General features: G+C 33.3%; 3 protein-coding genes across 4 annotated transcripts; 2 read left to right on the top strand and 1 right to left on the bottom strand.

The window, feature by feature from the left end:
• The first annotated feature begins 3567 nt into the window (after nucleotides 1–3567).
• On the top strand, nucleotides 3568–6510 carry LOC139498113 (uncharacterized). Its single transcript, XM_071286450.1, has 2 exons — nucleotides 3568–3604; nucleotides 4982–6510. Exon 2 carries the CDS (start codon nucleotides 4986–4988, stop codon nucleotides 6339–6341), a length of 1356 nt encoding a protein of 451 aa, XP_071142551.1. The 5' UTR covers nucleotides 3568–3604; nucleotides 4982–4985; the 3' UTR covers nucleotides 6342–6510.
• A 5180-nt stretch (nucleotides 6511–11690) lies between these two features.
• LOC139499408 (uncharacterized) lies at nucleotides 11691–14593 on the top strand. Its single transcript, XM_071288086.1, has 2 exons — nucleotides 11691–11755; nucleotides 13092–14593. Exon 2 carries the CDS (start codon nucleotides 13096–13098, stop codon nucleotides 14155–14157), a length of 1062 nt encoding a protein of 353 aa, XP_071144187.1. The 5' UTR covers nucleotides 11691–11755; nucleotides 13092–13095; the 3' UTR covers nucleotides 14158–14593.
• Nucleotides 14594–16920: 2327 nt separating this feature from the next.
• LOC139498112 (uncharacterized) lies at nucleotides 16921–20559 on the bottom strand. Of its 2 annotated transcripts, none has more exons than XM_071286447.1 (3): nucleotides 20414–20559; nucleotides 19012–19403; nucleotides 16921–17600 (listed from the first exon to the last, which is right to left on the bottom strand). In XM_071286447.1, the coding sequence occupies exons 1-3, from the start codon at nucleotides 20542–20544 to the stop codon at nucleotides 17407–17409; spliced, it is 717 nt and encodes a 238-aa protein (XP_071142548.1). In that variant the 5' UTR covers nucleotides 20545–20559; the 3' UTR covers nucleotides 16921–17406. The 2 variants fall into 2 exon arrangements, with proteins under 2 accessions (XP_071142548.1, XP_071142549.1); XM_071286448.1 differs by having other exon boundaries at nucleotides 19129–19403.
• Between the last annotated feature and the right edge of the window lie 3860 nt (nucleotides 20560–24419).

Genomic DNA, 24419 nt, shown 5'->3' with positions numbered 1-24419 from the left:
AGTAGTTTGAGAAAAAAATTATGATTTTATATAACTAGACAGTATTATTCCTATGTGGTATGAAAATTCAGAAATTTTTGAGATGCAGTTTTCTTTTGATTTTGTAAAAAATGCGAAAGTCGACTGAGTCTGAATTCTTAATTCTGATTATGAGAAAGTATCTTTATCGATACCTAGTCTAAATGTTAGCCGTATGTTATTGACAATGATAGACCAGAAAAGATTTCACAGTCATTAATTATTTCCACCCTTTTTGTGTTTAGGGAGCTACCATTTGATTTTGTGGGGGGGGGGCTAGGATGAAAAATTTTGTCCTGCTTTTTTTTTTAGTTGTAATCTTTGTCCTGCCTTTTTATTTTTTACTCTATTCGGTCCTGCCTTTTTTTTTTACTAGACGTTTATTCTGACTTTTTTTACACAAATTGTCATCCTGCCTTTTTTTTTTACTCAAAACTCCTGTCCTGCCTATTTTTTTCAAATTTCATCCCCCCCCCCCCCCCCCCCCCCCCCCCCCCCATAATGTTTATTGTGTAAATGTATGTATTTGTCGGTTATAAAAAATTGTGACATGCCAAATTTTAAAGCTTTGAATTTGAAATTGAATTTATACTCTTTTGAGTCCCCCTTACATATATATAGTTTGTTTCCATAGTTACACCAGAGTCATATACATGTATGTGTATATATCTCTCTGGTTACATGTATTTATATTTTCACATGTTACTAGTGTTTTGTTGCTATTATAGTATATTTAAAATATTATGATTTTAAAGTACATTTTGTACATTATTGATATAAAATCTATACTCTATAAAGAGATTGTGATTTAAGCATATACGCAAGGGTATATATTTGATTAACTTTAGGGATAGCAAAACGATTTTCTACATATCTATTTTATGCCTGCTTTTAACTATGACGACCCTTTTTATGTTATCGAACATTCATGAATTGTTTATTACTTTTAACTACAACACTTTGAATATCGAACCGGATACTACATGTAAATGTAGCAATCGAATGTACATGTATACCGAATATCGAAAATCGAATTAACTCCTAGCGACAGAATGAATTCTGAATATCGACAATCAACCCGGGCGGTCAAGTGGCGTAGATTGCATGTATGCTCAGATGCTCAAGCATTACGACTTTTCGTAAAAATTCTACTTCGTAGCGCGTCGTCGGCTACGGCAAGCGCAGATGATAATCATGATGAAACGCAGACAAGTTTGGTCTGAAATTGAGCCAAGCGGAACTACCATGTATGACATAACAATGCTACTAGTTTTAAAAAAATCTGAAACATCATATCCTGATATCGTTTCTTGTGGCACGATAGACGACGTGATAAAAAAATCTATTTGTAATGGAGTGTTATCATTCTTTGGGTTTTAAATACCCTTTTCCATCTAGGTGCAAATATTAATTTTATTTTCAATAAAAATGGGAGTTCCAATGTCCCCCGCATTGGACATATTTTATCTATCCAAGATACAAGGGCAAAACCTAAACTAAGTTTTTATTTATATCTCGAGAGAAATAAAAGCTTCAGAACAAATACAATGGGATTTACATTATAATATATGTTTCCAAGGGGCATAATTGGTTAAAAATATTTGATCAGGATTTTTACTCGCATGTGTGAAAGACATTGCTGCATGATGATATAAGTTTCACAAAAATCTGGCAAGAATTATACACATGACAGCGCTAACAAGACCGGACGGATGGACGCCATGTATATACATATCCCCTCGCGGCAATGAGTTAGGACAAGTAATCAAAAACCCCATTGGGAGGCTCAAATTCCGGGAAAGGGGGGATTTTTACGAGATAGGTCATGCTGAGCTAACTGCAGACGAAAAAATGTCGCCGAATTATCGTCTGGGAAGCTTGCAATTAAACAAAGTTTGTTTTTTTTCAGAAAAAAGTTTATCTACATGGCTGTGTAAGTTTTAAAATAAAAACTAGTCATTTAGTTATATAAAAAAAGAATATTGCATCAATTTTGTTTAATTTGAAGTTTCATTTAACAGTAAATTGTTTATTAATAGTCTAAATTGTTTAAACTCGATTAGATACTTTCAAAGTAAATATTTTATAAAAAAAAATACAGTTAATCAAAATAGCTGAAAAAATAAACTAATGAAATTGTTAACATCTGAAGTTTAATACAGCTAATAATCAGATAAATAAAACATTAAGCGCAAATTAATTCATCTTTTGCGAATGAATATAAGTTTTCATATATCAGTAATTGTACATGTATGTTTCATATCAATACTAGTATTATGAAATTGCAGCAGAAAAAAAAATTCGATGGGGAAAAGGATTTTTGGATAAAAAAAACACAAATACCCCCCCAAAAATTAACACAGATATGAATAATTAAACAAATGATCCAGTTCATAATGATATGTAGGTTACGTTTTAGTTTTCTCTGCTCTTTCAATCTATTTCCCAGGCTTTCACAAGTGTTTGATTTTATGAAGTAAGTTGATAGTCCTCGTTTATTGGTAATATGAGTTCTACATGTTCACCTTGTGTTTGAACGACTACATAGATTTAATTGTTGGTGGATTTTGGTTTGAAAATAGTGAAAATGACCCATTTTAATGTTTGAATTACGAATGTCAACAATAAAATCTGTTCATCAAACACCATTTTCTATGTATACATGTACTTGTATAAAGCTTTTCAAGGTCATCAAAAGTGCAATTGTATTTACCGACAAAATTGGTGATTTACGTATTTTAATAGAGGGGGTAGGGAGAGCTAGGATGATATTTGGAAAAAGGAAGGACGGGAGTCTTGAGTAAATATAAAGGCAGGAAGAGCAAATTTGCCAAAAAAAAAAGGCAGGATGAGCAACTTTGCCAAAAAAAAAAGCAAGATGACATTTTATGCACAAAAAATGGATAAACTAATACAAAAAGCAGGACCGAATAGAGTGGGAGAGGCAGGACAGAGATTACAAATAAAACAGTGCAGGACAATATTTCTTCCAAGCGCCCCCACTCCCCCTCCCCTGCCATACATAATCAAATGGTAGTTCCTTCGAAAAAATACTGTCTATATATAAATCTAGGGACCGAACATTAATCTTAAGAGCTTTTTTTCTCACGAGACAAACGAGATAACTTCTTTTTCAAAATCGAACTGTCGTATTACCTTTTTTCCATAATTTTCAATTGAAGCAAACTATTTAATTTTTCACTGCCCTTCTTAATTATTTTTTTTATTGAAAATAAAGAAAATTATTAGAAAATAAAGATAACTCTTCATAAAAAGATAAATGAATTAGTCGGTGCCTAAGTCGCGATGACGACATCAATTGTAATTTAAATTGTAGTACGTACTTTCCAACACTTATTCAATTGTTAACATTTATTTTTGACTTTTATTTGCATTTCAGCTTTTTTTCTTATTTGATCGTACGATTGTAAAACGAGCCTGTTTCTATTGGTCCACAGTTTTCGGAATTGTCTTATTGTGTAAACAAAACGTGACTGGCGTATTAGGGTAGCGTGTATATAAGTAAAACTTGTTCAGAAACAGTCATCATTCCACAAGTAACGAACACTAGCAGAACACTAAAAAGGTAAGTTATATATATATGGAGTGACTTAGTTATTAAATATTTTACTTAGCTGCTTTGCCTGTACCAAGTCAGGAATATGACAGTTGTTATCAATTCGTTTGATGTTTTTGAGTTTACATTTTTTTTTTCTATTTGATTATTGCCTTTTCGTTTTGAATTTTCTCGAAGTTCGGTACTTTTGTGATTTTACTTTTTGAATTTCAAGTACTTCATAATTTTTTTCTCGTGTTTAAAAAAAATGTTTATGAAAAAAGAGTAACGTATGAATTTATTAAGAATGTCTTTTATTAACTCAAAACTTGATTTTTAACAGAAATGCTAATTTTGCTATACGAGCACTGGTAAAGCATGTTCCAATATTATGGTTGAAATTGGTAATGATTTTTAATTTTGATTTGGCCTATATGATTTCATATGTCGAGAATTAATGAAGATGTTTAAATTTTATAATGATTTTTTCGTTTTATTGTGTTCACAATTGCAAAAAAAAATTGTTTTTAAATTATAGTAGGGCAAATAAACACTGTACATAGGTAAATATAAATGTTTTTTTTTATGTTTTTAAGAAAGACACACAGTTTGTAACGAATTCCCGCAGAAAAAATATTCTTGATTTAATTTTAAAAATGAAAAGAATATATAGGAAATGCCCAAAAAATCAAGTGCAATTTAAAAAAAAAATCATCTTATTGCATTTTCAGTTGATCATAGGTCCGCCTATTTCATAGAATTTATTGTTGAATTTGTTACAATACTTTTTTCACAGTCAATAGCGTTATTGATATTATAGAACTTTTGTGGTTTTTTTCCGGCACAAATCATTTAATAATTTTAAGTTTATTCTCCAAGCACTAATTTTTTATTGGTTATATATAGGACGTTAAATTTCGCGATATATATGAGCCATGTTTAAGTAGTAGTAATTCGCTTACATGTCATTTTCATATTTTCAACAATTTCAATGTGTACAAATGAAGCTGTGATCCTTTGGATTTCAGTTCGATTGACCTCATCTTAAACAAATGATGGTAAAACAAAATCCATAGAAACTTGTCTTTTCTTATGCTTCCGGAAATGGCATTCACCTTATTGAGTTCATATTCTTAAAACAAACCGATAGAAGATACAAACAGGATCAAAACAAAAAATAACCAACAACATAATCATTGCAAAAAATGAGAAACGACGGACGACAAACAAAAATTGTATTTCATGAAAACATAAATAAATGAAATGTTTTTAATAGCAACTAAACCCGAGACGGTTTTATTTAAATTAAAAAAATAACAGTTGAGAAACCCAAACAGATTTTTAAGCTTATTTATGAAAACAACATATAGATATTAATTCAAACTTTATATTCCTTTCTATTTGTAGCATAATGAAGTTGCTACTGTTAGCCGTTGCCATATTTGGCATTATCAACGCCAGAACTCTTAAACAGAGATATCTTTCAAAGGACGACGAATGGTTTGAGCCACTCAAAGAATTAGCCACCGAAGTCATTGTCGATACATTCGATATTGAAGGAGTTAAAGATAAAGTTGAATCAACCGTCGACACCTGCATGCAAACAGCTGATGTTACAGATTGTCTGGAAGGAGAGGTTGATGCTGTGTCCGATGCTCTTGGGGGAGATGTATCGAAAGAGGACAGAGATGACGCCAGAGTCAAGGTCGCTGCTCTCGCTGACTTCTTAAAGGCTGTTTATGACACATGCAAAGATGTTGAGGATGAGGAAATCGGAAAATGTGCTTTTGAAGAAGGAAAGCGATTCTGTGCTGCATCTGATTTCGATAAGAAGAAATGTATGGGCGGTGTAATGTTTGTACTTAAAAAAGCTGGGGAAATTGCTAACCGAAAAGAAGACAAAAGAGGCGTATCAAAGGATGATGATTGGTTCGGGCCCCTAAGTGCTCTCGGAACCGAGGTAATTGTCGACACCTTCGATTTGGGAGGAGTGAAAGACATAGTTAAACAAACCGTTGAAGATTGCATGCAGAAAGATGACGTAACAGCCTGTTTAGAAGGAGAGGTCGATGCTGTTTCTGATGCTCTTGGTAAGGATGTACCACAAGAGGCTAGAGATGACGCAAAGATCAAGGTCGCTGCTCTCTCAGACTTTCTAGGAGCTGTTTATACGACGTGCAAAGATGTCCCAGTAGAAGATCTCGGAAAATGCGCCTTTGAAGAAGGAGAGCGATTTTGTGACGCTTCCGACTTTGATAAAAAGGAATGCATGGGAGGCGTTATGTTTGTTCTTGGAAAGGCAAAGAAAATGGCCGAGGAACAAAAGAATAGCGACAAGAGAGGACTTTCAAAAGACGATGAATGGTTTGAGCCACTCAAAGCATTAGCCACTGAAGTCATTGTCGAAACATTCGATATTGAAGGAGTTAAAGATAAAGTGGAATCAACCGTCGACGAATGCATGCAAAAAGATGATGTCACAGATTGTCTGGAAGGAGAGGTTGATGCTGTTTCTGATGCTCTTGGTAAGGCTGTCCCAAAAGAAGCTAGAGATGACGCCAGAATTAAGGTCGCTGCTCTCGCCGACTTCTTAAAGGCTGTTTATGACACATGCAAGGATGTTGAAGGGGATGAGGAAATAGGAAAATGTGCTTTTGAAGAAGGAAAGCGATTCTGTGCTGCTTCTGATTTCGATAAGAAAGATTGTATGCACGGTGTAATGTTTGTACTTAAAAAGGCTGGGGAAATTGCTGCCAGAAAAGACTAAAGACAGAAGGAAAAGATAAACAAAAGAGCCGAAAAGGGACACAATGAAAAAACGTTAATTGAATTAACATTCTGAACTTAGCTATATATGTTTACAATGTGAAATTATGATACTCGTTATTTAAAATATAGTATTTTTTATTGTATTACATTACACTTATTTTTTACCATTTTAGCATTTTTTTAATCAGGGATAACTAAGTAAAAATCAAAAAGGGGTGGTGCATTATCAGTCTAGAAAAAGAAAGGCGAAACATACCAAACGAGATATCCAAAGTCGAAAACAAACTGACAATGCCATGGTTAAAAAAGAAAAAAAACAAATAGACAAACACCGGTACCAGTACACAAAACAAAATAAAAACCCAAAGACTGAGCATCATGAACCCCATATAAAGTCGGAAGGGATCACAGATGTTCCGGTAGGGTACGCGGATCCTGTTCCACGTATGAGAACCGTCGTGTTGATGCAAGTACAAACCCTGTAAGCAATTCTACAATTGGGGATAATTAAATATTTAAACAAAAAAGGGGTGCAAAATTATTAGTTTTGAGTTAAACAGAGGCGAATGATATTTAAGTCGAAAACAAACTGTCAATGCATGCAATGGCAAAAAACGAAAAAACACTTCACAAAACACAGCAAATAAAACTAAAAACTAAACAACGAGAACACCATTAAAATCCGGGGGTTATATCAGGTGATCTGGAAGAATAAGTAGCTGTGTTTACAGAAATACTGAACTCCGAGGAAAATTCAAACAGAAATCTCTAATCAAATGTCAAAATCAAAAACTCAAACACAGCAAACGAATGGATAGCAACTATCATGTTCCTGACTTGGTACAGACATTTTCTCATGAAGCAAATGGTGGATTACACCTGGTTTTATAGCTAGCTAATCTTCTGACTTGTTTGAGAAAGATTTGAAATATACAGTGTTGAAAGAAGAGAGACAAAGATACTAAATTAACAGCACAGTTATAAAATAATTCGCCACCATGGTCTATCAAAGTGTAAACAAAGGGAAATAATCTAACGGACCAATCACCCAAGTATTTGTGCAATTTAAATCTAATAGTTATCAAAGGTACCAGGATTATAATCTAATACGCCAGACGCGCGTTTCGTCAACATAATACTCATCAGTGACGCTCAGATCAAAATAGGTATAAAGTCAAATAAGTACAAAGTTGAAGAGCAATGAGGTCCCGAAATTCCAAAACAGTTGTGCCAAATATGGGTAAGGTAATCTATACCTGGGATAAGAAAATCCTTAGTTTTTCCAAAAAATCAAAGTTTTGTAACAGGAAATTTATAAAAATGACCATATAATTGATATTCATGTCAACACAGAAGTGCTGACTACTGGGCTGGTGATACCCTCGGGGACGAAATATCTCGGAGATGTTAAAACAGAATTCGCATGTATTAGGTTCATTGTACTCTCAACAAACAGGATCTTCGATTAGTATCTTCTGTTTTAAAATAATTGTTGCTTAGCCGTGGTGTCAAACATAGACAAACAGATGCCCTGTGACTACTACTTTTTCTGCAGGAGGGTAAACACAGACAAACAGATGCCCTGTGACTACTACTTTTTCTGCAGGAGGGTTTAGAGGGGGTTTACAGAACTATTTTAGAAAATGGGAAAAATGCATGTTCTTTTTATCTCTTGCAGCATAACTTGTTTAGTGTTAAATACAAACATTTTACCACACAGATCGAATATGTTTGGTTTTCATGCTAGCAATCATTTTTTCTAAATACTTTCTTTATAATATGGTCCCTTATATAGTGTAAATTGTATACTTTATTTCTATGAGATAACGTGGTTACTTTACCAGACGACATCTTACTCAATAACTAATTGCTAAAACATGTTCTACCTTTTCAGACCTAAAAGCTAAATTGTGGGAAGCAGTCCCGATAACCAGTAGACCCCAAATAAGAATACAACACTAATAAAAATAATTTGTTTGTTGATTGATTTGGAATGCGATAGTTTTGAAATTATTGGTTGATTTTGCATTGATTGGGAATAGGTTGGTATTTTAATAGTTCGATATCGTTCAAAAACAAACATCTATAAAAAGTAAAATATAAATACAATTATAAACATAAATCAGGCATATACATATATTCATATATAAATTACCAATATCTATTGAAGTCAACATAACAAAAGACGAAATACATGTTCAAGTGTTGCATTACACTAAGTATATAGCACCTTCTGGTAATAAATGTAAAATATTATTTAATAATTGTTAAAACCAGTTTCTCCGCCATAGTTTCTCCGATCTTTTCAACATTTATTTTCTCATTTTTTCTATCCGTTTTTGATTTTTCTTGTTTTCCTTTTTGATCTTTTTTAATACTTTTCGTTCTTCCTTTGACATCAATGTCTTGTTTTGCTTTACATATTGAAACTTGGATGGTGCTCCAAGCAATGGGTTGTTACCTGAAATCATATTATATATAAAGGCGTAACTTGTACTGTTTACAATGAATGTTTAAATATGTAGATCACAGGTAAATAAACTCATCATAGATACCAGGACTAAATTTTGCATATACGACAGACGCGCGTTTCGTCTTCAAAAGACTCATCAGTTACGCTCGAATCCAAAAAAGTTAAAAAGGCCAAATAAAGTACGAAGTTGAAGAGCATTGAGGTCCAAAATTCCTAAAAGTTTTGCCAAATCCAGCTAAAGTAATCTATGCCTGAGGTAGAAAAGCCTTAGTATTTCAAAAAGTCTAAATTTTGTAAACAGTTAATTTATAAATATAACCATATCAATGATGATTCATGTCAGCACAAAAAGTGCTGACTACTGGGCTGGTGATATAATGGGATATTTAAACAAAAGGCGACGAATATATAAAATAAACTGTAAATTTTACAGCCAATTACCAAATTGGCTTAGCTTTTTTTTCATATTGATAAAGACAAATTATAAGCTTATACGTTTTTTGTCATTTAACAATATAATTGGTAATTTCTGTGTCATTTTGGTCTTTTGTGGAGAATTTTCTTATTGGCAATCATACCACATCTTCTTTTTTATAAGACAATCATAATACACAACTCATTGTTGCAAAGCAAGTAACATCACTTATGTCTGTGGACTACAAGTACCAAACTCCCACATGGTGTCAAGGGATAATAGACTCAACTGTTTAAACTCAATTAGATACTTTAAAAATAAATATTTCATAAAAAAATACAGTTAATCAAAATAGATGAAAAAGAAACTGTTGAAATAGTCTGATACAGCTAATAACCAGGTAAATAAAACAACAAGAGCAAAATGTTTTCATCTATTGCTAATGCATATACGTTTCATGTATCAGTAATTGTCCATGTATGTTTCATATCAATAATAGTATTATGAAATTGCAGCAGACGTTTTTTCGATAAGGGAAAGGTTTTTTGGGTAAAAAACAAAATTGACAACCTAAATGTGATTTTCACACAGATACATGTATGTATAATATACCAATTATGCACACGGATATGTAGGTTTTATTCTAGTTTTATCTGCTCTTTCAATCTATTACAATGACTTTAACTAGTGTTAAGCTTAATAAATTAGGGGGACTTTATTCCGCGGTACTTGTCATCTTTGCAAAGATTTAAGCGGCGTTTTGCATTTGCGCCGATCTGCATTTCATTTGCGCACATTTTTCTTTCATTTGTGCCGATTTTTGTTTTCATTTGTGCCGATTTTTTACAGGTAAATTACAGGTTAATTACAGGTGAATAGACATAAGAAGATGTGGTATGAGTGCAAATGAGACAACTCTCCATCCAAGTCATGTTATTTTTCATTTACATTATAGAACTCTTCCGTTAGCCAGTTGTACACTATATTCACATACTTTAAAATCTTAAATTGTCAATAACGAAGTCCATCTTTTCTTTGTCTGGCTTACGTACTTATGTGTATGTCCGTCGATGGTTTAAGAATTGACTCCTCGGCTCGTTTTAGTGTGCAATATGTCAATCGTGTTACGGAAAAGTTCAAGAACAATATGAATGAATCAAAATTACCTTAAACCTAAATATGTTTATAACCAAATTTTACCAATTAATCCATATACCTTCACGGTATAGTACATGTACAAGTATTAACTTACCTGCCAATTAGGGGCAAATATAAAATCGGCGAAAATGAAAAAAATGAAATCGGCGCAAATGAAAGAATGAAAATTTTAAAAATCGTCGCCAATGTCATACGCCCGATTTAAGTCCTCGTTTATTAGTGATATTTATTTTATAGTTCTATATTGTAGCATAATGTTGTGTTTGAATGACAAACTACAAAGATTTAAAATTTGATGGATTGTGGTTGAAAATTGTGAAAATGACCTATTTTAATGTTTGAATTACGAATGTCAACATTAAAATCTGTTGATCAAACATCATTGTCTATGAATACATGTACATGGATAAAACATTTCAAGGTCACCGTAAGTGCAATTGTATTTACCGACAAAATTGGTGATTTAGGTATTTTTATAGAGGGGAAGAGCTAGGACGAAATTTGGGAAAAGAGGCAGGACAGGAGTTTTGAGTAAATATACAGGCAGGAAGAGCAACTTTGCAAAAACAAAAAAAAGGACGAGCAACTTTGCAAAAAAAAACAAAACAGGACGAGCAACTTTGCAAAAAAAAAAGCAGGATGACATTTTATGCACAAAAAAATGGATAAACTAAAACAAAAGGCAGGACCGAATAGAGTTGTGGAGGCAGGACAGAGATTACAACTAAAACAGTGCAGGACAAGATTTCTTCCCAGCCCCCCCCCCCCCCCCCCTTCCCTTTTCTCCCCTGCCATACATAATCAAATGGTAGTTCCTTCGAAAAAATACTGTCTATATAATCTAGGGACCGGCCATTCATCTTTAGAGCTTATTTTCTCACGAGACAAACGGGATAACTTCTTTTCAAAATCGAACTGTCGTATAACCTTTTTCCCATAATTTTCAATTGAAGCTAACTATTTAATTTTTCACTTCCCTTCTTAAAACTTTTTTTTATCACGGTATTAAAAATAAAGAAAATTATTAGAAAAAAATGATAATTCTTCATAAAAAGATAAATGAATTAGTCGGTGCCTAAGTCGCGATGACGACATCAATTGTAATTTAAATTGTAGTACGTACTTTCAAACACCTATTCAATTGTTAACATTTATTTTTGACTTTTATTTGCATTTCGGCTTTTTTTCTTATTTGATCGTACGATTGTAAAACGAGCCTGTTTCTATTGGTCCACAGTTTTCGGAATTTTCTTATTGTGTAAACAAACCGTGACTGGCGTATTAGGGAAGCGTGTATATAAGTAAACCTTGTTCAGAAACAGTCATCATTCCATAAGTAACGAACACTAGCAGAACACTAAAAAAGGTAAGTTATATATATATGGAGTGACTTGGTTATTAACTATTTAACTTGGCTGCTTTGCCTGTACTAAGTCAGGAATATGACAGTTGTTGTCAATTCGTTGGATGTTTTTGAGTTTACGTTTCGGTACTTTTGTGATTTTACTTTTTGCATTTCAAGTATTTCATAATTTTTTCTCGTGTTTAAAAAAATTGTTTATGAAAAAAGAGTAACGTATTAATTTATTAAGAACGTCTTTTATTAACTCATACCTTGATTTTTAACAGAAATGCTAATTTTACTATACGAGCACTGATAAAGCATGTTCCAATATTATGGTTGAAATTGGTAAAAAGTTTAATTTTGATTTGGCCTATATGATTTCATATGTCGAGAATTCATGAAGATGTTTAATTTCATAATGATTTTTTCGTTTTATTGTGTTCACAATTGCAAAAAAAAATGTTTTTAAATTATAGTAGGGCAAATAAACACTGTACATTGGTAAATAAATATAAATGCTTTTTTTTAAAATATTTTTAAGAAAGACACACAGTTTGTAACGAATTCCCGCAGAAAAAAATATGCTTGATTTAGTTTTAGAAATTAAAAAGAATATATAGGAAATGTCCATGAAATCCAGTGCAATTTAAAAGAAAAAATAACCATCTTATTGCATTTTCAGTTGTTAATACGCCCTCCTATTTCATAGAATTTATTGTTGAATATGTTATAATAATTTTTTCACAGTCAATAGCGTTATTGATATTATAGAACTTTTGTGCTTTGTTCCGTCACAAATCATTTGATAATTTTAAGTTTATTCTCCAAGCACTAATTTTTTATTGGTCATATATAGGACGTTAAATTTTGCGATATATATTAGCCATGTTTAAGTAGTAGTAATTCGCTTACATGTCAGTTTCATATTTTCAACAATTTCAATGTGTACAAATGAAGCTGTGATCCTTTGGATTTCAGTTCGATTGACCTCATCTTAAACAAATGATGGTTAAACAAAATCCATAGAAACTTGTCTTTTCTTATGCTTCCGGAAACGTCCTTCACCTTATTGAGTTCACATTTTTAAAACAAACCTATAGAAGATACAAACAGGATCAAAGCAAAGAATAACCAACAACATAATCATTGCAAAAAATGAGAAACGACGGACGACAAACAAAAATTGTATTTCATAAAAACATAAATAAATGAAATGTTTTTAATAGCAACTACACTTAAGACGGTTTTATTTAAATTAAAAAAATAACGGTTAAGAAACCCAAATACATATTTAAGCTTATTTATGAAAACAACATATAGATATTAATTCAAACTTTATATTCCTTTCTATTTGTAGCATAATGAAGTTGCTACTGTTAGCCGTTGCCATATTTGGCATTATCAACGCCAGAACTCTTAAACAGAGATATCTTTCAAAGGACGACGAATGGTTTGAGCCACTCAAAGCATTAGCCACCGAAGTCATTGTCGATACATTCGATATTGAAGGAGTTAAAGATAAAGTTGAATCAACCGTCGATACCTGTATGCAAACAGCTGATGTTACAGATTGTCTGGAAGGAGAGGTTGATGCTGTATCCGATGCTCTTGGAGGAGATGTTTCAAAAGAGGACAGAGATAACGCCAGAGTTAAGGTCGCTGCTCTCGCCGACTTCTTAAAGGCTGTTTATGACACATGCAAAGATGTTGAGGATGAGGAAATCGGAAAATGTGCTTTTGAAGAAGGAAAGCGATTCTGTGCTGCATCTGATTTCGATAAGAAGAAATGTATGGGCGGTGTAATGTTTGTACTAAAAAAAGCTGGCGAAATTGCTAACCGAAAAGAAGACAAAAGAGGCGTGTCAAAGGATGATGATTGGTTCGGGCCCCTGAGTGCTCTCGGAACCGAGGTTATTGTCGACACCTTCGATTTGGGAGCAGTGAAAGACAAAGTTAAACAAACCGTTGAAGATTGTATGCAGAAAGATGACGTAACAGCCTGTTTAGAAGGAGAGGTTGATGCTGTTTCTGATGCTCTTGGAAAAGATGTCACAAAAGAAGCTAGAGATGACGCCAAGGTCAAGGTCGCTGCTCTCTCAGACTTTCTAGGAGCTGTTTATACGACATGCAAAGATGTCCCAGAAGAAGATCTCGGAAAATGCGCCTTTGAAGAAGGAGAGCGATTTTGTGACGCTTCTGACTTTGATAAAAAGGAATGCATGGGAGGCGTTATGTTTGTTCTTGGAAAGGCAAAGAAAATGGCCGAGGAACAAAAGAATAGCGACAAGAGAGGACTTTCAAAAGACGATGAATGGTTTGAGCCACTTAAAGCATTAGCCACTGAAGTCATTGTCGAAACATTCGATATTGAAGGAGTTAAAGATAGTGGAATCAACCGTCGACGAATGCATGCAAAAAGATGATGTCACAGATTGTCTGGAAGGAGAGGTTGATGCTGTTTCTGATGCTCTTGGTAAGGATGTCCCAAAAGAAGCTAGAGATGACGCCAGAATTAAGGTCGCTGCCCTAGCCGACTTCTTAAAGGCTGTTTATGACACATGCAAGGATGTTGAAGGGGATGAGGAAATCGGAAAATGTGCTTTTGAAGAAGGAAAGCGATTCTGTGCTGCTTCTGATTTCGATAAGAAAGATTGTATGCACGGTGTAATGTTTGTACTTAAAAAGGCTGGGGAAATTGCTGCCAGAAAAGACTAAAGACAAAAAGAAAGGACAAGAAAGGAGCAGAAAAGGGAGACAATGAAAAAAACGTTAATTGAATTAATATTCTAAATTTATCAATATGTTTTTACAATGTGAAGTTATGATACTCGTTATTTTAAATATAGTATTTTTATTGTATTACTTTGCACTTTTTTCTACCGTTTCAGCAATTTTTTATTCAGGGATAGCTAAGTAAAATTAAAAAAAGGGATGTTGCATTATCGGTCTAAATAAAAGAAAGGAGAAAAATACCATAGGGATATTCAAAGTCGAAAACAAACTGACAATGTCATGGCTAAAAAAAAGACAAATGAAAAGAGACAAAAAACAGTAAACAAAATAACTTAAACACTCAAACAAGAACTCAGTCAAAAACTGAGGTGATCCTATTGATCCGCTAGGGTCAGCGAGACTTCTCAACATGTGGCAGCCATAATGCAAGTACAAACCCGGTTAGCAATTTTATAATCGGGGATATACTCATAAACTCGAAAAGGGATGCTTCATTATTATTTTTAAGTGAGGCGAACGCTGCAAAGGCAAACTCCGAAACAGTGGTGACGTTGCTTCGCTAAACTAGTCAATGTAGCGTAGTAAAGAGGACGTAACCGCTGTTTCGGAGTTTGCTAGAAAGGAATATTCAAACTCATATGTCGAAAATAAACTGTCAATTTCATGGCAAAAAATGAAAAAGAAAGAAAAGACCAACAACATTGAACGAAACATAAGAAAGAAATATAAAAACTGAACAACAAGAACACCATTAAAATGCGAGGGTAAACTTGGATGCTCTGGAAAAATAAGTACCTGTGTTTACGTGTAAATGTTATATAAGAGTAAGTACATCTTTCTAGAGGCTAATGATGTGTAAACTTGGGTAATCTCTTTCAAGCGATTACATGTTGCATTAGTGAGTCACTGACCATGTTTACTCATCATTTACACCTGGATAAACGGTATGTCAGTCCCCATAGTTTTCAACTCGAAACATATGTTATTGTTTCCATTCTTGGAGCCTGATGATTTCATTGCATCGCGCATTTATATATCACAGTGAAAGCTACATAGTGTTTAAATACGTGAGACGTGAGGCAAGGATACAAAATGAACATTCATTACATCGGTAACAAAATAATTCGGCAACATGATTAATCAAAGTTTAAACCAAATGAAAAATTCTATAGGACCAATCACACATTCAAGTATTTGTAGATATGTAAATAATGACGAATTATTGACATTTGTTTGTTTTGAGCGAGGCAATTATTATCTTCAAATTTGGGATGAGAAATCAATCAATCCAGAAACTTAATATAGAAGTATTATCACGATTAAAATATAGGGGTTGTAAAAAGAGGCATGGCATGTAAAAGTTTCATGATACTCTAAAAAAAAAAAAGGATCTTCGATTTGAATGTTCCGTTTTAAATCAAGGCAACAATAGTATACCGCTGTTCAAAAGTCATAAATCAATAGAGAGAAAACAAATCCGTGTTACATACTAAAACCGATGGAAACACATCAACTATAAGAGGAACAACGAAACAACAGAAACACTAAAGTGCAACAAAAATCCAAACGATAATGTCACACAAACAGTAACGAACTATAAGATAACAACTGCCATTTTCCTGAATTAGTACAGGCCTTTTTAAGAACAAATGGTTGGTTAAACCTGGTTCTGTGACTAGTCAAACCTCGCGCTTTTATGGCAATGTTTAATACAACACTAAAAGAACAACATTACATGACAGGACTACATACAGTACAAATAAATGCAAGAGCGTTCAGGACATACGACTAAAATAGATGTCGCTAATCATTTGTTATTCAGCACAGCCAGACAGGTGCCCTCCATTAGCGTTACTTATTTTGTAGGAGGGTCTGGAAGGGGTTAACAGAATTAGTATAGAAAATTGGGAAAATACTTGTTCTTTTTATCTCTTGCAGTAGAACTTGTCTAATGGTAAAATGCAAAAATTTTAAAACACAGTATAAAAGTTCCGGCACAGATCAATATGTTTTGGTTTTCATGCTAGCAAGCATTTCTTCTAAAAACTTTTTTTTATTGTCCTTTATATAGTGTATATTGGATACTATATATCGAATGAGATGTTGCGGTTTATTTATCACCTCTTTAAAGTTTGTATTAGACTTTGATGTATAAATATAATGGGTTCGAATATCACTGAAGACCAAACTAATATCGTGTAGGTTTGCTATGGTAAGAACCAAGAAACGACGAATACACTGCAGTTCATACATTACTTCATTTAAATTTAGTAAGCGTAATGCTACAGACAGCTAACTCAATAACTAATTGCTAAAACATGTTCTGCGTTTTCAGATCTAAAAGCTTATTTGTGTGAGGCTGTTCTTTAAACCAGAAGACCTAAAATAAGAATCTAACACTTATGTATATAAATAACATTTATTTGAAATGCAATGCTTTTGACATTCTTTGTAGGTTTTGCATTGATTGGGGAATAGGTTGATATTTATTGGTTCGATATCATTCAAAAACAAACACATATAAAAGGTAAAAAATTGAATACGATTATAAGCATAAATCTGACATACACATATACAAGTATTCCCCATTTCCTTTCTTAATTTTATTCACATAAAGTACCATGATCTATAAAGTTAACATAACAAAATACTGTGGATTATTTAATTTCGTGGGGTACCTATTTTAGTGGATTTAGGAAATCGTACATGTTCTTGGATATTTGATTTCGTGGTTTTGCAAAAGTCGGCATACATGTCTATAAAAAAAATTCATTCGTTGAACATTTTATTACATGGTTCACCTTTACCCACGAAGTCCACGAAAATTGGAATCCAACGAATAATAATGAATCCACAATACATGTAGAAAGGTTGTATTACAATAGGTATATACATGTATCACCTTATGGTTACAAATATCAAATATCATTTAACAATTCTTAAAACCAGTTTCTTCGCCATAGTTTCTCAGATCTTTTCAACATTTTTTTTCTCATTTTTTCTATCCGTTTTTGATTTTTCTTGTTTTTCTTTCCGATCTTTTTTAATGCTTTTCGTTCTTCCTTTGACATCCATTTCTTGTTTTGCTTTACATATTGAAACTTGGATGGTGCTCCAAGCAATGGGTTGTTACCTGAAATCATATTATATATGTTATATATATAAAGGCGTAACTTGTAATATTTTGCAATGCATGTTTAAATATGTAGATCACAGGTAAATGGGTATATTTAAACAAAAGGTGACGAATATATTTAATAAACTGTAAATTTTACAGCCAATTACTAAATTGGCTTAGCTTTTTTACATATTGATAAAGACAAATTATAAGCTTGAACGATTTTGTCATTTAACAATAAACAAGACAATCATAATATAAAACTCATTGTTACAAAGCAAGTAACCTCTGTCATGTCTGTGGACTACAAGTATATAAGTGTGGTTGGCAACAATAAAAACAAACTTATGATTCCGACAGTCTCTTTGGTATCTTCTTACTTGCTCATACAATGAAACCTGATTAAACCGAATTCTGTATAAACCGAAAACCTGTATAAACTAAACATGTTTGTAAGCACCGTAATATCAAATAATGTGCGTTTTGAGCCTGATAAAATTGAACATCAGCCAAAACCGTCTCAAAGAGGTTCGGGTTAAACAGGTTTCACTGTACAACAATCGTTAACCGTTGTCTCATGCATGTATCTGATTGTCCTGATGTAATAGTTTTCGTTTCTTAGGCTCTTATTTAATGTTCGAACTGCACAAGAAAATTAACTATGCTCGTTTCCACCATTTTCTACATAAGAGAATGCCTGTACCAAGTTGGGAATATGACATGTGTTATTCATTCGTTTGATGTGTTTGAGCTTTTGATTTAGGTATGATATTAATGATTGCTTGAGCTGTACAAGAAGATTAACTATGCTCTTGATGAATGTTTGAGTTGCACAAGCAGATAAGCTATTAGTATGCTCTTTTTGAATGTATGAGCTGCACAAGAAGATTAACTTTACTCTCGTTGAATGTTTCAGCTGCACAAGACGATTAGCTATGCCTTTGTGGAATGTTTGAGCTGAACAAGTTAATTAGCTATGTTCTTGTTGAATGTTTCAGCTGCACAAGTGTATAAGTATGCTCTTGTTAAATATTTGAGCTGCAAAGTTAATTAGCTATGCTCTTGTTTAATTTTTGAGCTGCACAAAAGAATAAACAAACATATCTATCGTACGCCTACGTCCAAATGTCTTTTTAGTATTCCTCTTTTATAACATTGTTACTCTTCAAAGAGTATGCATACATATTTACCTAATAATAGGAATTAAAAAAAGCAATTAACTTTATCATTTATTTGCTTTTAAATTGAATATGTTCTACACCGTATGAAATCTAAAGAAAAAAGGATCTTACCCTACATATTTGAGGGTCGTATTTACCGACATTGAGAACAAAGAACGTTATTATAATAAAACAATAGGCCTTAGAAATGTAAACGAGGGACGTGTCTTTGAACTAATGGAATTAATTTTAAGAAAACTTCATACCATATCTATATTTCCTCTTAGAAAAACGTCGCATGTATTTCTTAAATCTTTTTACTGAATGTCTTCTCCATTTAGAAGATGAATGCATCCAATATCTAGAACGAAACGGTTTCTTACGTTTAACTGTCCTCCACGGACGTCTCCACCACCCTGAGTGCCAACTTAATCCTGTACAGAACATCCAACAATGAGCGTTACTAGTAGTAGTCTGTGTCGAGGTGCTGAAGGTTGGTGGTGATGTCAGAGCATTGGTTGTTGAAGTCATTGTTGTTGTACTGTATACCAATGAGGTCAAGATGGTTGGAGTAGAATAGATAGTTGTTACTATGGTAGTGTCTTGATTTTTGGTCGTCGTTTTTGGAAAAATGGAAGTTGAGCTCATTGGAGTAGCTCTGAAATTAATAAATTTTCTCTTATGCATATACATAACAGGAAATTCGGACCAACAAAAGTGCAATTGAACTTCTAATATGCCCTTTACTGAGACACTTATCCATACACAGGCTATAGCTTTACACAAGTAGAACAAATAAACCTAAGATATATCATTTTAAAATAAAATTTTGAAAACGTTCAGTTCCGAAATATTCTATTGAAGTCAAAATATGTATAATTTGCGTACAATCTTGCCAATTATTAATTTGGCATTTACATGTGATACGATTTACTTATAAAGTGTGTTTTTCTGTTAAACAGACTATCAAGGGACCCATTGAAGCAAAGGGCCTAAATGGTCAACTGGAATCTTTTCTTTGAACCGAACATGATTTGGTTGACCTTCATAGAAATATGTGTCACAAATGACCACAGATATGTTCAACTTGTCATAGACACTATCATATCTTGTTTCCCGCGATTTAACATCACTGAATGTGCTGTATTTGCCGCAAGCAAACATAACTAGTGACTTTATGGAAGTTGGTACTGTTTTTCTTTATGTAAATATGTGTTCACCACGAGTTTTGTGTTAAAGGGGATCGTGTTTCCTTTGCATTTAATAGTTTTCAGTGTTGCATTTTGAGACGTTATAATTTTTTTGTTTGTTTCTACCGATAACAGAAAGTCGTATATTTTTTTCGTTCGCCATTATTCATCCGAGCTATTTCAATCTTTATCATTCGATCAAGAAGTAGTGTTTGGGGATTTATATACGATGCAGCGGTATCCTGTGATATGTCTGGGTCTTTTCGTAATTTGTAGGGGCATGATGTTGTGCTTTTTCCCCCGTAATTTTAGATTATTGTTTGCTACCGTGGTATCGATCTTCCACTCCATCAGAAGAAGGAAAAAACCGCGAAATAGTGTTGTGCCAATCTCTGAAATGATCAATGATTAACTGGCCGAAATTCACAGATATAATAAACCCTTTTTTGTTCTTCTTTCTATCATAGCTTATAAAAACCTGGATGTGTCTTTTCTGAGGTCAGTACTTGATGTGATCATGATTTTGGTGAAGGCGTTCGTGGGAGATGACACCACATCACTTGCTGACAAATCCATAGTACCAGTTGAATATTTCTGTGTGCTCGTCATAGTTGACGGATGTTCAGTACCAGTTGAATATTTTTGTATACTTGACATTGTTGAATCTAGCTCAGTACCAGTTGTATACCTCTGTGAGCTTGATCTTTGTGAAACCAGTTCAGTGCCAGTCGAATACTCCTGTATGCTAGACATTGGTGTTTCCGAAAATGATTGGATATCTGTGGATACAAATGGTGACATGACTGATCTGGATGTTTGACCGGAAGTTTCTAAATTAAATGTTGTCCTTATATTGTCTGTAGTAGTACTATCGGAGATCCTTTTAATTTCTACAATACAAAGATTCAGAAATATTCGCAAAGGTTTAATGTTAGCTAATTTCGCGGGAAAAACCACATAGAGAAAACTTTCCCTGGAAGAAGTTTGATCCTTACTATAGATCTGAATTAAGAAAAAAGGAAACATAAAAGTAAAACCTCACAAACAGGTTTGGTTCTAGGTATCGCAAAATAAACTTGTTTAATTCTGTCGGATTTATAGTTATTAAAATCTTTGACTTTTCAGGAAGGACTGTAATACGATTCATCAGATAGAGTTAAACATGAAACAAAGATGCTATAGCTTTCAAAAACACAAGTACACATCCGTGATATCGCGGGTCCGTGACTGAATTAAAGTATATAACTATGCCTAAGCCTTATTTTAGTAATTGGTATTGTCATCTGATAAAGTCATGTCGATTATAAGATACACAGTTTTCTCTGCTTTCAAATCTTTCTGTTTGAACCCGTCGACCTGGAACAATTATTGGAAATATTAATTATTTGGAAAACAAAAGGTCCAGGCTATCCAGGAATAGGGTATTTTTTAATCAACAGCATTGTCCTATATTAGTTATCTTAGAAAGTCTTGCTGATTGCTGAATAAAGCTACAATAGGGAACAATTTGACAATGATTGAATTTAGTAGTGTCAGCCCTTTGATTATGACCCGAGTATATAGCAAAATCCTAAATACACTGTTTGGTGGTGCGCCTGTCAAATGCGGAACGTACAGATAAGGTAATAGCTAACAGGTGAATATACTATTGGTATCTGTATCGGATTAGACCCGGAACTTGTTAATTATTGGCAATATTAATTATGTGGAAAACAAAAGGGTCTGGAGTGGTGTAATTTTTAATCTACACCATTGTCCTATATTAGTTATATATAGAGTTGAATTCTTTGATTTGTCGTTTTTACCCGATGACGGCTGACAAATTGGACCTCGTAATTTTAGTATTATAGATGTAATAAACTGTAACAAAAGTTAAACCAAAAAAAATTGTCATGCATTTAAAACCCAATATACAGTGTCTGTTAAGAATCATAAAACAAATATGATGACCACGACGAAGAAAACCAATTTTTGGGCATTATGTTTCTGGTATGTGCGTCCGTTCGTTCGTTTGTTCGTTCGTCCCACTTCAGGCTGAAGTGTTTGGTCGATGTAGTTTTTGATGAGGTTGAAGTCCAATCAACTTGAACCTTAGTAAACATGTTCTCTATGATATGATCTTTCTAATTTAAATGCCAAATTAGAAATTTTGTCCCATTTTCACGGTCCACTGATCATAGAAAATAAAAGTGCGCGGACGGGGCATCTGTGTACTTGGGACACATTCCTGTTTAAATTAGCAAAGGCAAATAAATGATGTTTTGTGAGGATACCGACGCTTGAGAAAGTAAATACGTTTGCTTTCCTATACAATATCCGGGTCTTTTTAAGTCATAAAGTGGTCAATTATGTCGCATGTTGTAATATTGAATATATATGCGTGAGAACTATATATATACATATTATATACATATTATATATATATATATATATGTGTAAACCAATACAAAACACATTAATTTTACCTGTACTCAGTAACATGCCAGTTATTTCCCGTTTGTTGGTTAAGTCTTGCGTTAAATTTTGTCAGTTTTATAGAATTCAATCATTTTGAATTTACCTTGGAATTCTGTAGTTTTGCTATTGTTTTTTGAAAACAATGGAATTGACATCACTAAAAATAGTATATAATGCATAGAAAAAGTAACTAGAGGCTCTAAAGAGCCTGTGTCGCTCACCTTGGTCTTGTGCATATCAAACAATGGACACGGATAAATTCATGACATAATTGTGTTTTGGTGATAATGATGTGTTTGTAGATCTTACTTTACTGAACATTCTTGTTGCTACAATTATCTCTATCTATAATGAACTTGGCCCAGTAATTACAGTGGAAAATATTTTCTAAAAATTTACAAAAATTTATGAAAAATGTTAAAAATTAACTATAAAGGGCAATAACTCCTTAAGGGGTCAATTGACTATTTTGGTCATGTAAACTTATTTGTAGATCTTATTTTGCTGAACGTTATTGCTGTATACAGTTTATCCCTATCTATAATAATATTCAAGATAATAACAAAAAACGGCAAAATTTCCTTAAAATTACCAATTCAGGACAGTAACCTAACAACGGGTTGTCCGATCCATGTGAAAACATCAGGGCAGATAGATCTTGACCTGATAAACAATTAAACCCTGTCAGATTTTCTCTTAATGCTTCGGTTTTTGAGTTATAAGCCAAAAACTGCATTTTACCCCTATGTTCTATTATTAGCCGTGGCAGCCATTTTGGTTGATTGGCCAGGTCACGCCACACATTTTTTAAACTAGATATCCCAAAGATGATTGTGGCCAAGTTTGGATTAATTTGGCCCAGTAGTTTCAGAGAAGAAGATTTTTGTAAAAGATTACTAAGATTTACGAAAAATGGTTAAAAATTGACTATAAAGGTCAATAACTCCTAAAGGGGTCAACTGACCATTTTGGTCATGTTGACTTATTTGTAAATCTTACTTTGCTGAACATTATTGCCGTTTACAGTTTATCTCTATCTATAATAATATTCAAGATAATACCCAAAAACAGCAAAAATTCCCTAAAATTACCAATTCAGGGGCAGCAACCCAATAACGGGTTGTCGGATTCATCTGAAAATTTGAGGGCGGATAGATCTTGACCTGATAAACAATTTCATACCCCATGTCAGATTTGCTCTAAATGCTTTGGTTTTTGAGTTAAAAAAATACTGAACTCCGAGGAAAATTCAACCAGAAAGTCCCTAATCACATGGCAAAATAAAATGACAAAACACATCAAACGAATGGACAACAACCGTCATATTCCTGACTTGGTACAGGCATTTACAAATGTAGAAAATGGTGGATTAAACTTGGTTTTATAGCGCTAAACCTCTCACTTTTACAACAGTCTCATCAAATTCAGTTATATTTACAACAATGCGTGAACAAAACAGACATAATAAATGAAATAGTCAAAATATGGGTACAGCAGCCATCACTGTATTACAATCTTAATAAAACAAACAATTTTACAAAAAAGCACAGAAGCATCTATCAAATTGAAAATACATTCATTGCTTCAAAGTACATGAAGTCTCGAACTAATGACCATCGACTTGTCTGTTACATGACGTTTCCAAATTGTTGTAGTCGTCGAAGCATTGTTGCATTAAGTATTTGTAATTCGAGTAGTTCAAACTAATTAAACGAGTTTCTTTTTTTTCTTTGAAATTCATTCATGATCATTCATGGTTACTAATTATGAATCACTAGAACACACCCGCGAAATCGCGGGCATATACAGCTTGTGAACTGTTGTAGGATGATTTTTTGTAAAAGATATTATGTATGGAGAATTACACAAAAGGTATCAAAAGCCCTCTTCCTTTTTCCAAAGTCCGATATTTGTTTCCTTTCTGTTAAATTCTATTATATTCGTGTTTCTGGCCTACAGCCACAATTATTCTTCTCCTTTGCTACAATGCTTCTTTTGGTAAAAGTCAAATCAAATTACAAATTTGC

This window comes from Mytilus edulis, chromosome 12 (genome assembly GCF_963676685.1).
Source record: "Mytilus edulis chromosome 12, xbMytEdul2.2, whole genome shotgun sequence".
Classification (NCBI taxonomy): domain Eukaryota; kingdom Metazoa; phylum Mollusca; class Bivalvia; order Mytilida; family Mytilidae; genus Mytilus; species Mytilus edulis.
The sequence above is the reverse complement of the archived record's forward strand: the minus strand, read 5'-3'. Positions and strand labels throughout refer to the sequence as shown.

Excerpts from the sequence above, each read along its gene's own strand:
- LOC139498113 (XM_071286450.1), top strand. The coding sequence starts at position 4,986 with ATGAAGTTGCTACTGTTAGCCGTTGCCATATTTGGCATTATCAACGCC.
- LOC139499408 (XM_071288086.1), top strand. The coding sequence starts at position 13,096 with ATGAAGTTGCTACTGTTAGCCGTTGCCATATTTGGCATTATCAACGCC.
- LOC139498112 (XM_071286447.1), bottom strand. The coding sequence starts at position 20,544 with ATGACGAGCACACAGAAATATTCAACTGGTACTATGGATTTGTCAGCA. Across the intron at positions 19,404-20,413 it reads CTCAGAAAAGACACATCCAG|AGCTACTCCAATGAGCTCAA; the intron begins GTTTTTATAAGC and ends TATTAATTTCAG. Across the intron at positions 17,601-19,011 it reads TAAGAGGAAATATAGATATG|GTAACAACCCATTGCTTGGA; the intron begins GTATGAAGTTTT and ends ATATGATTTCAG.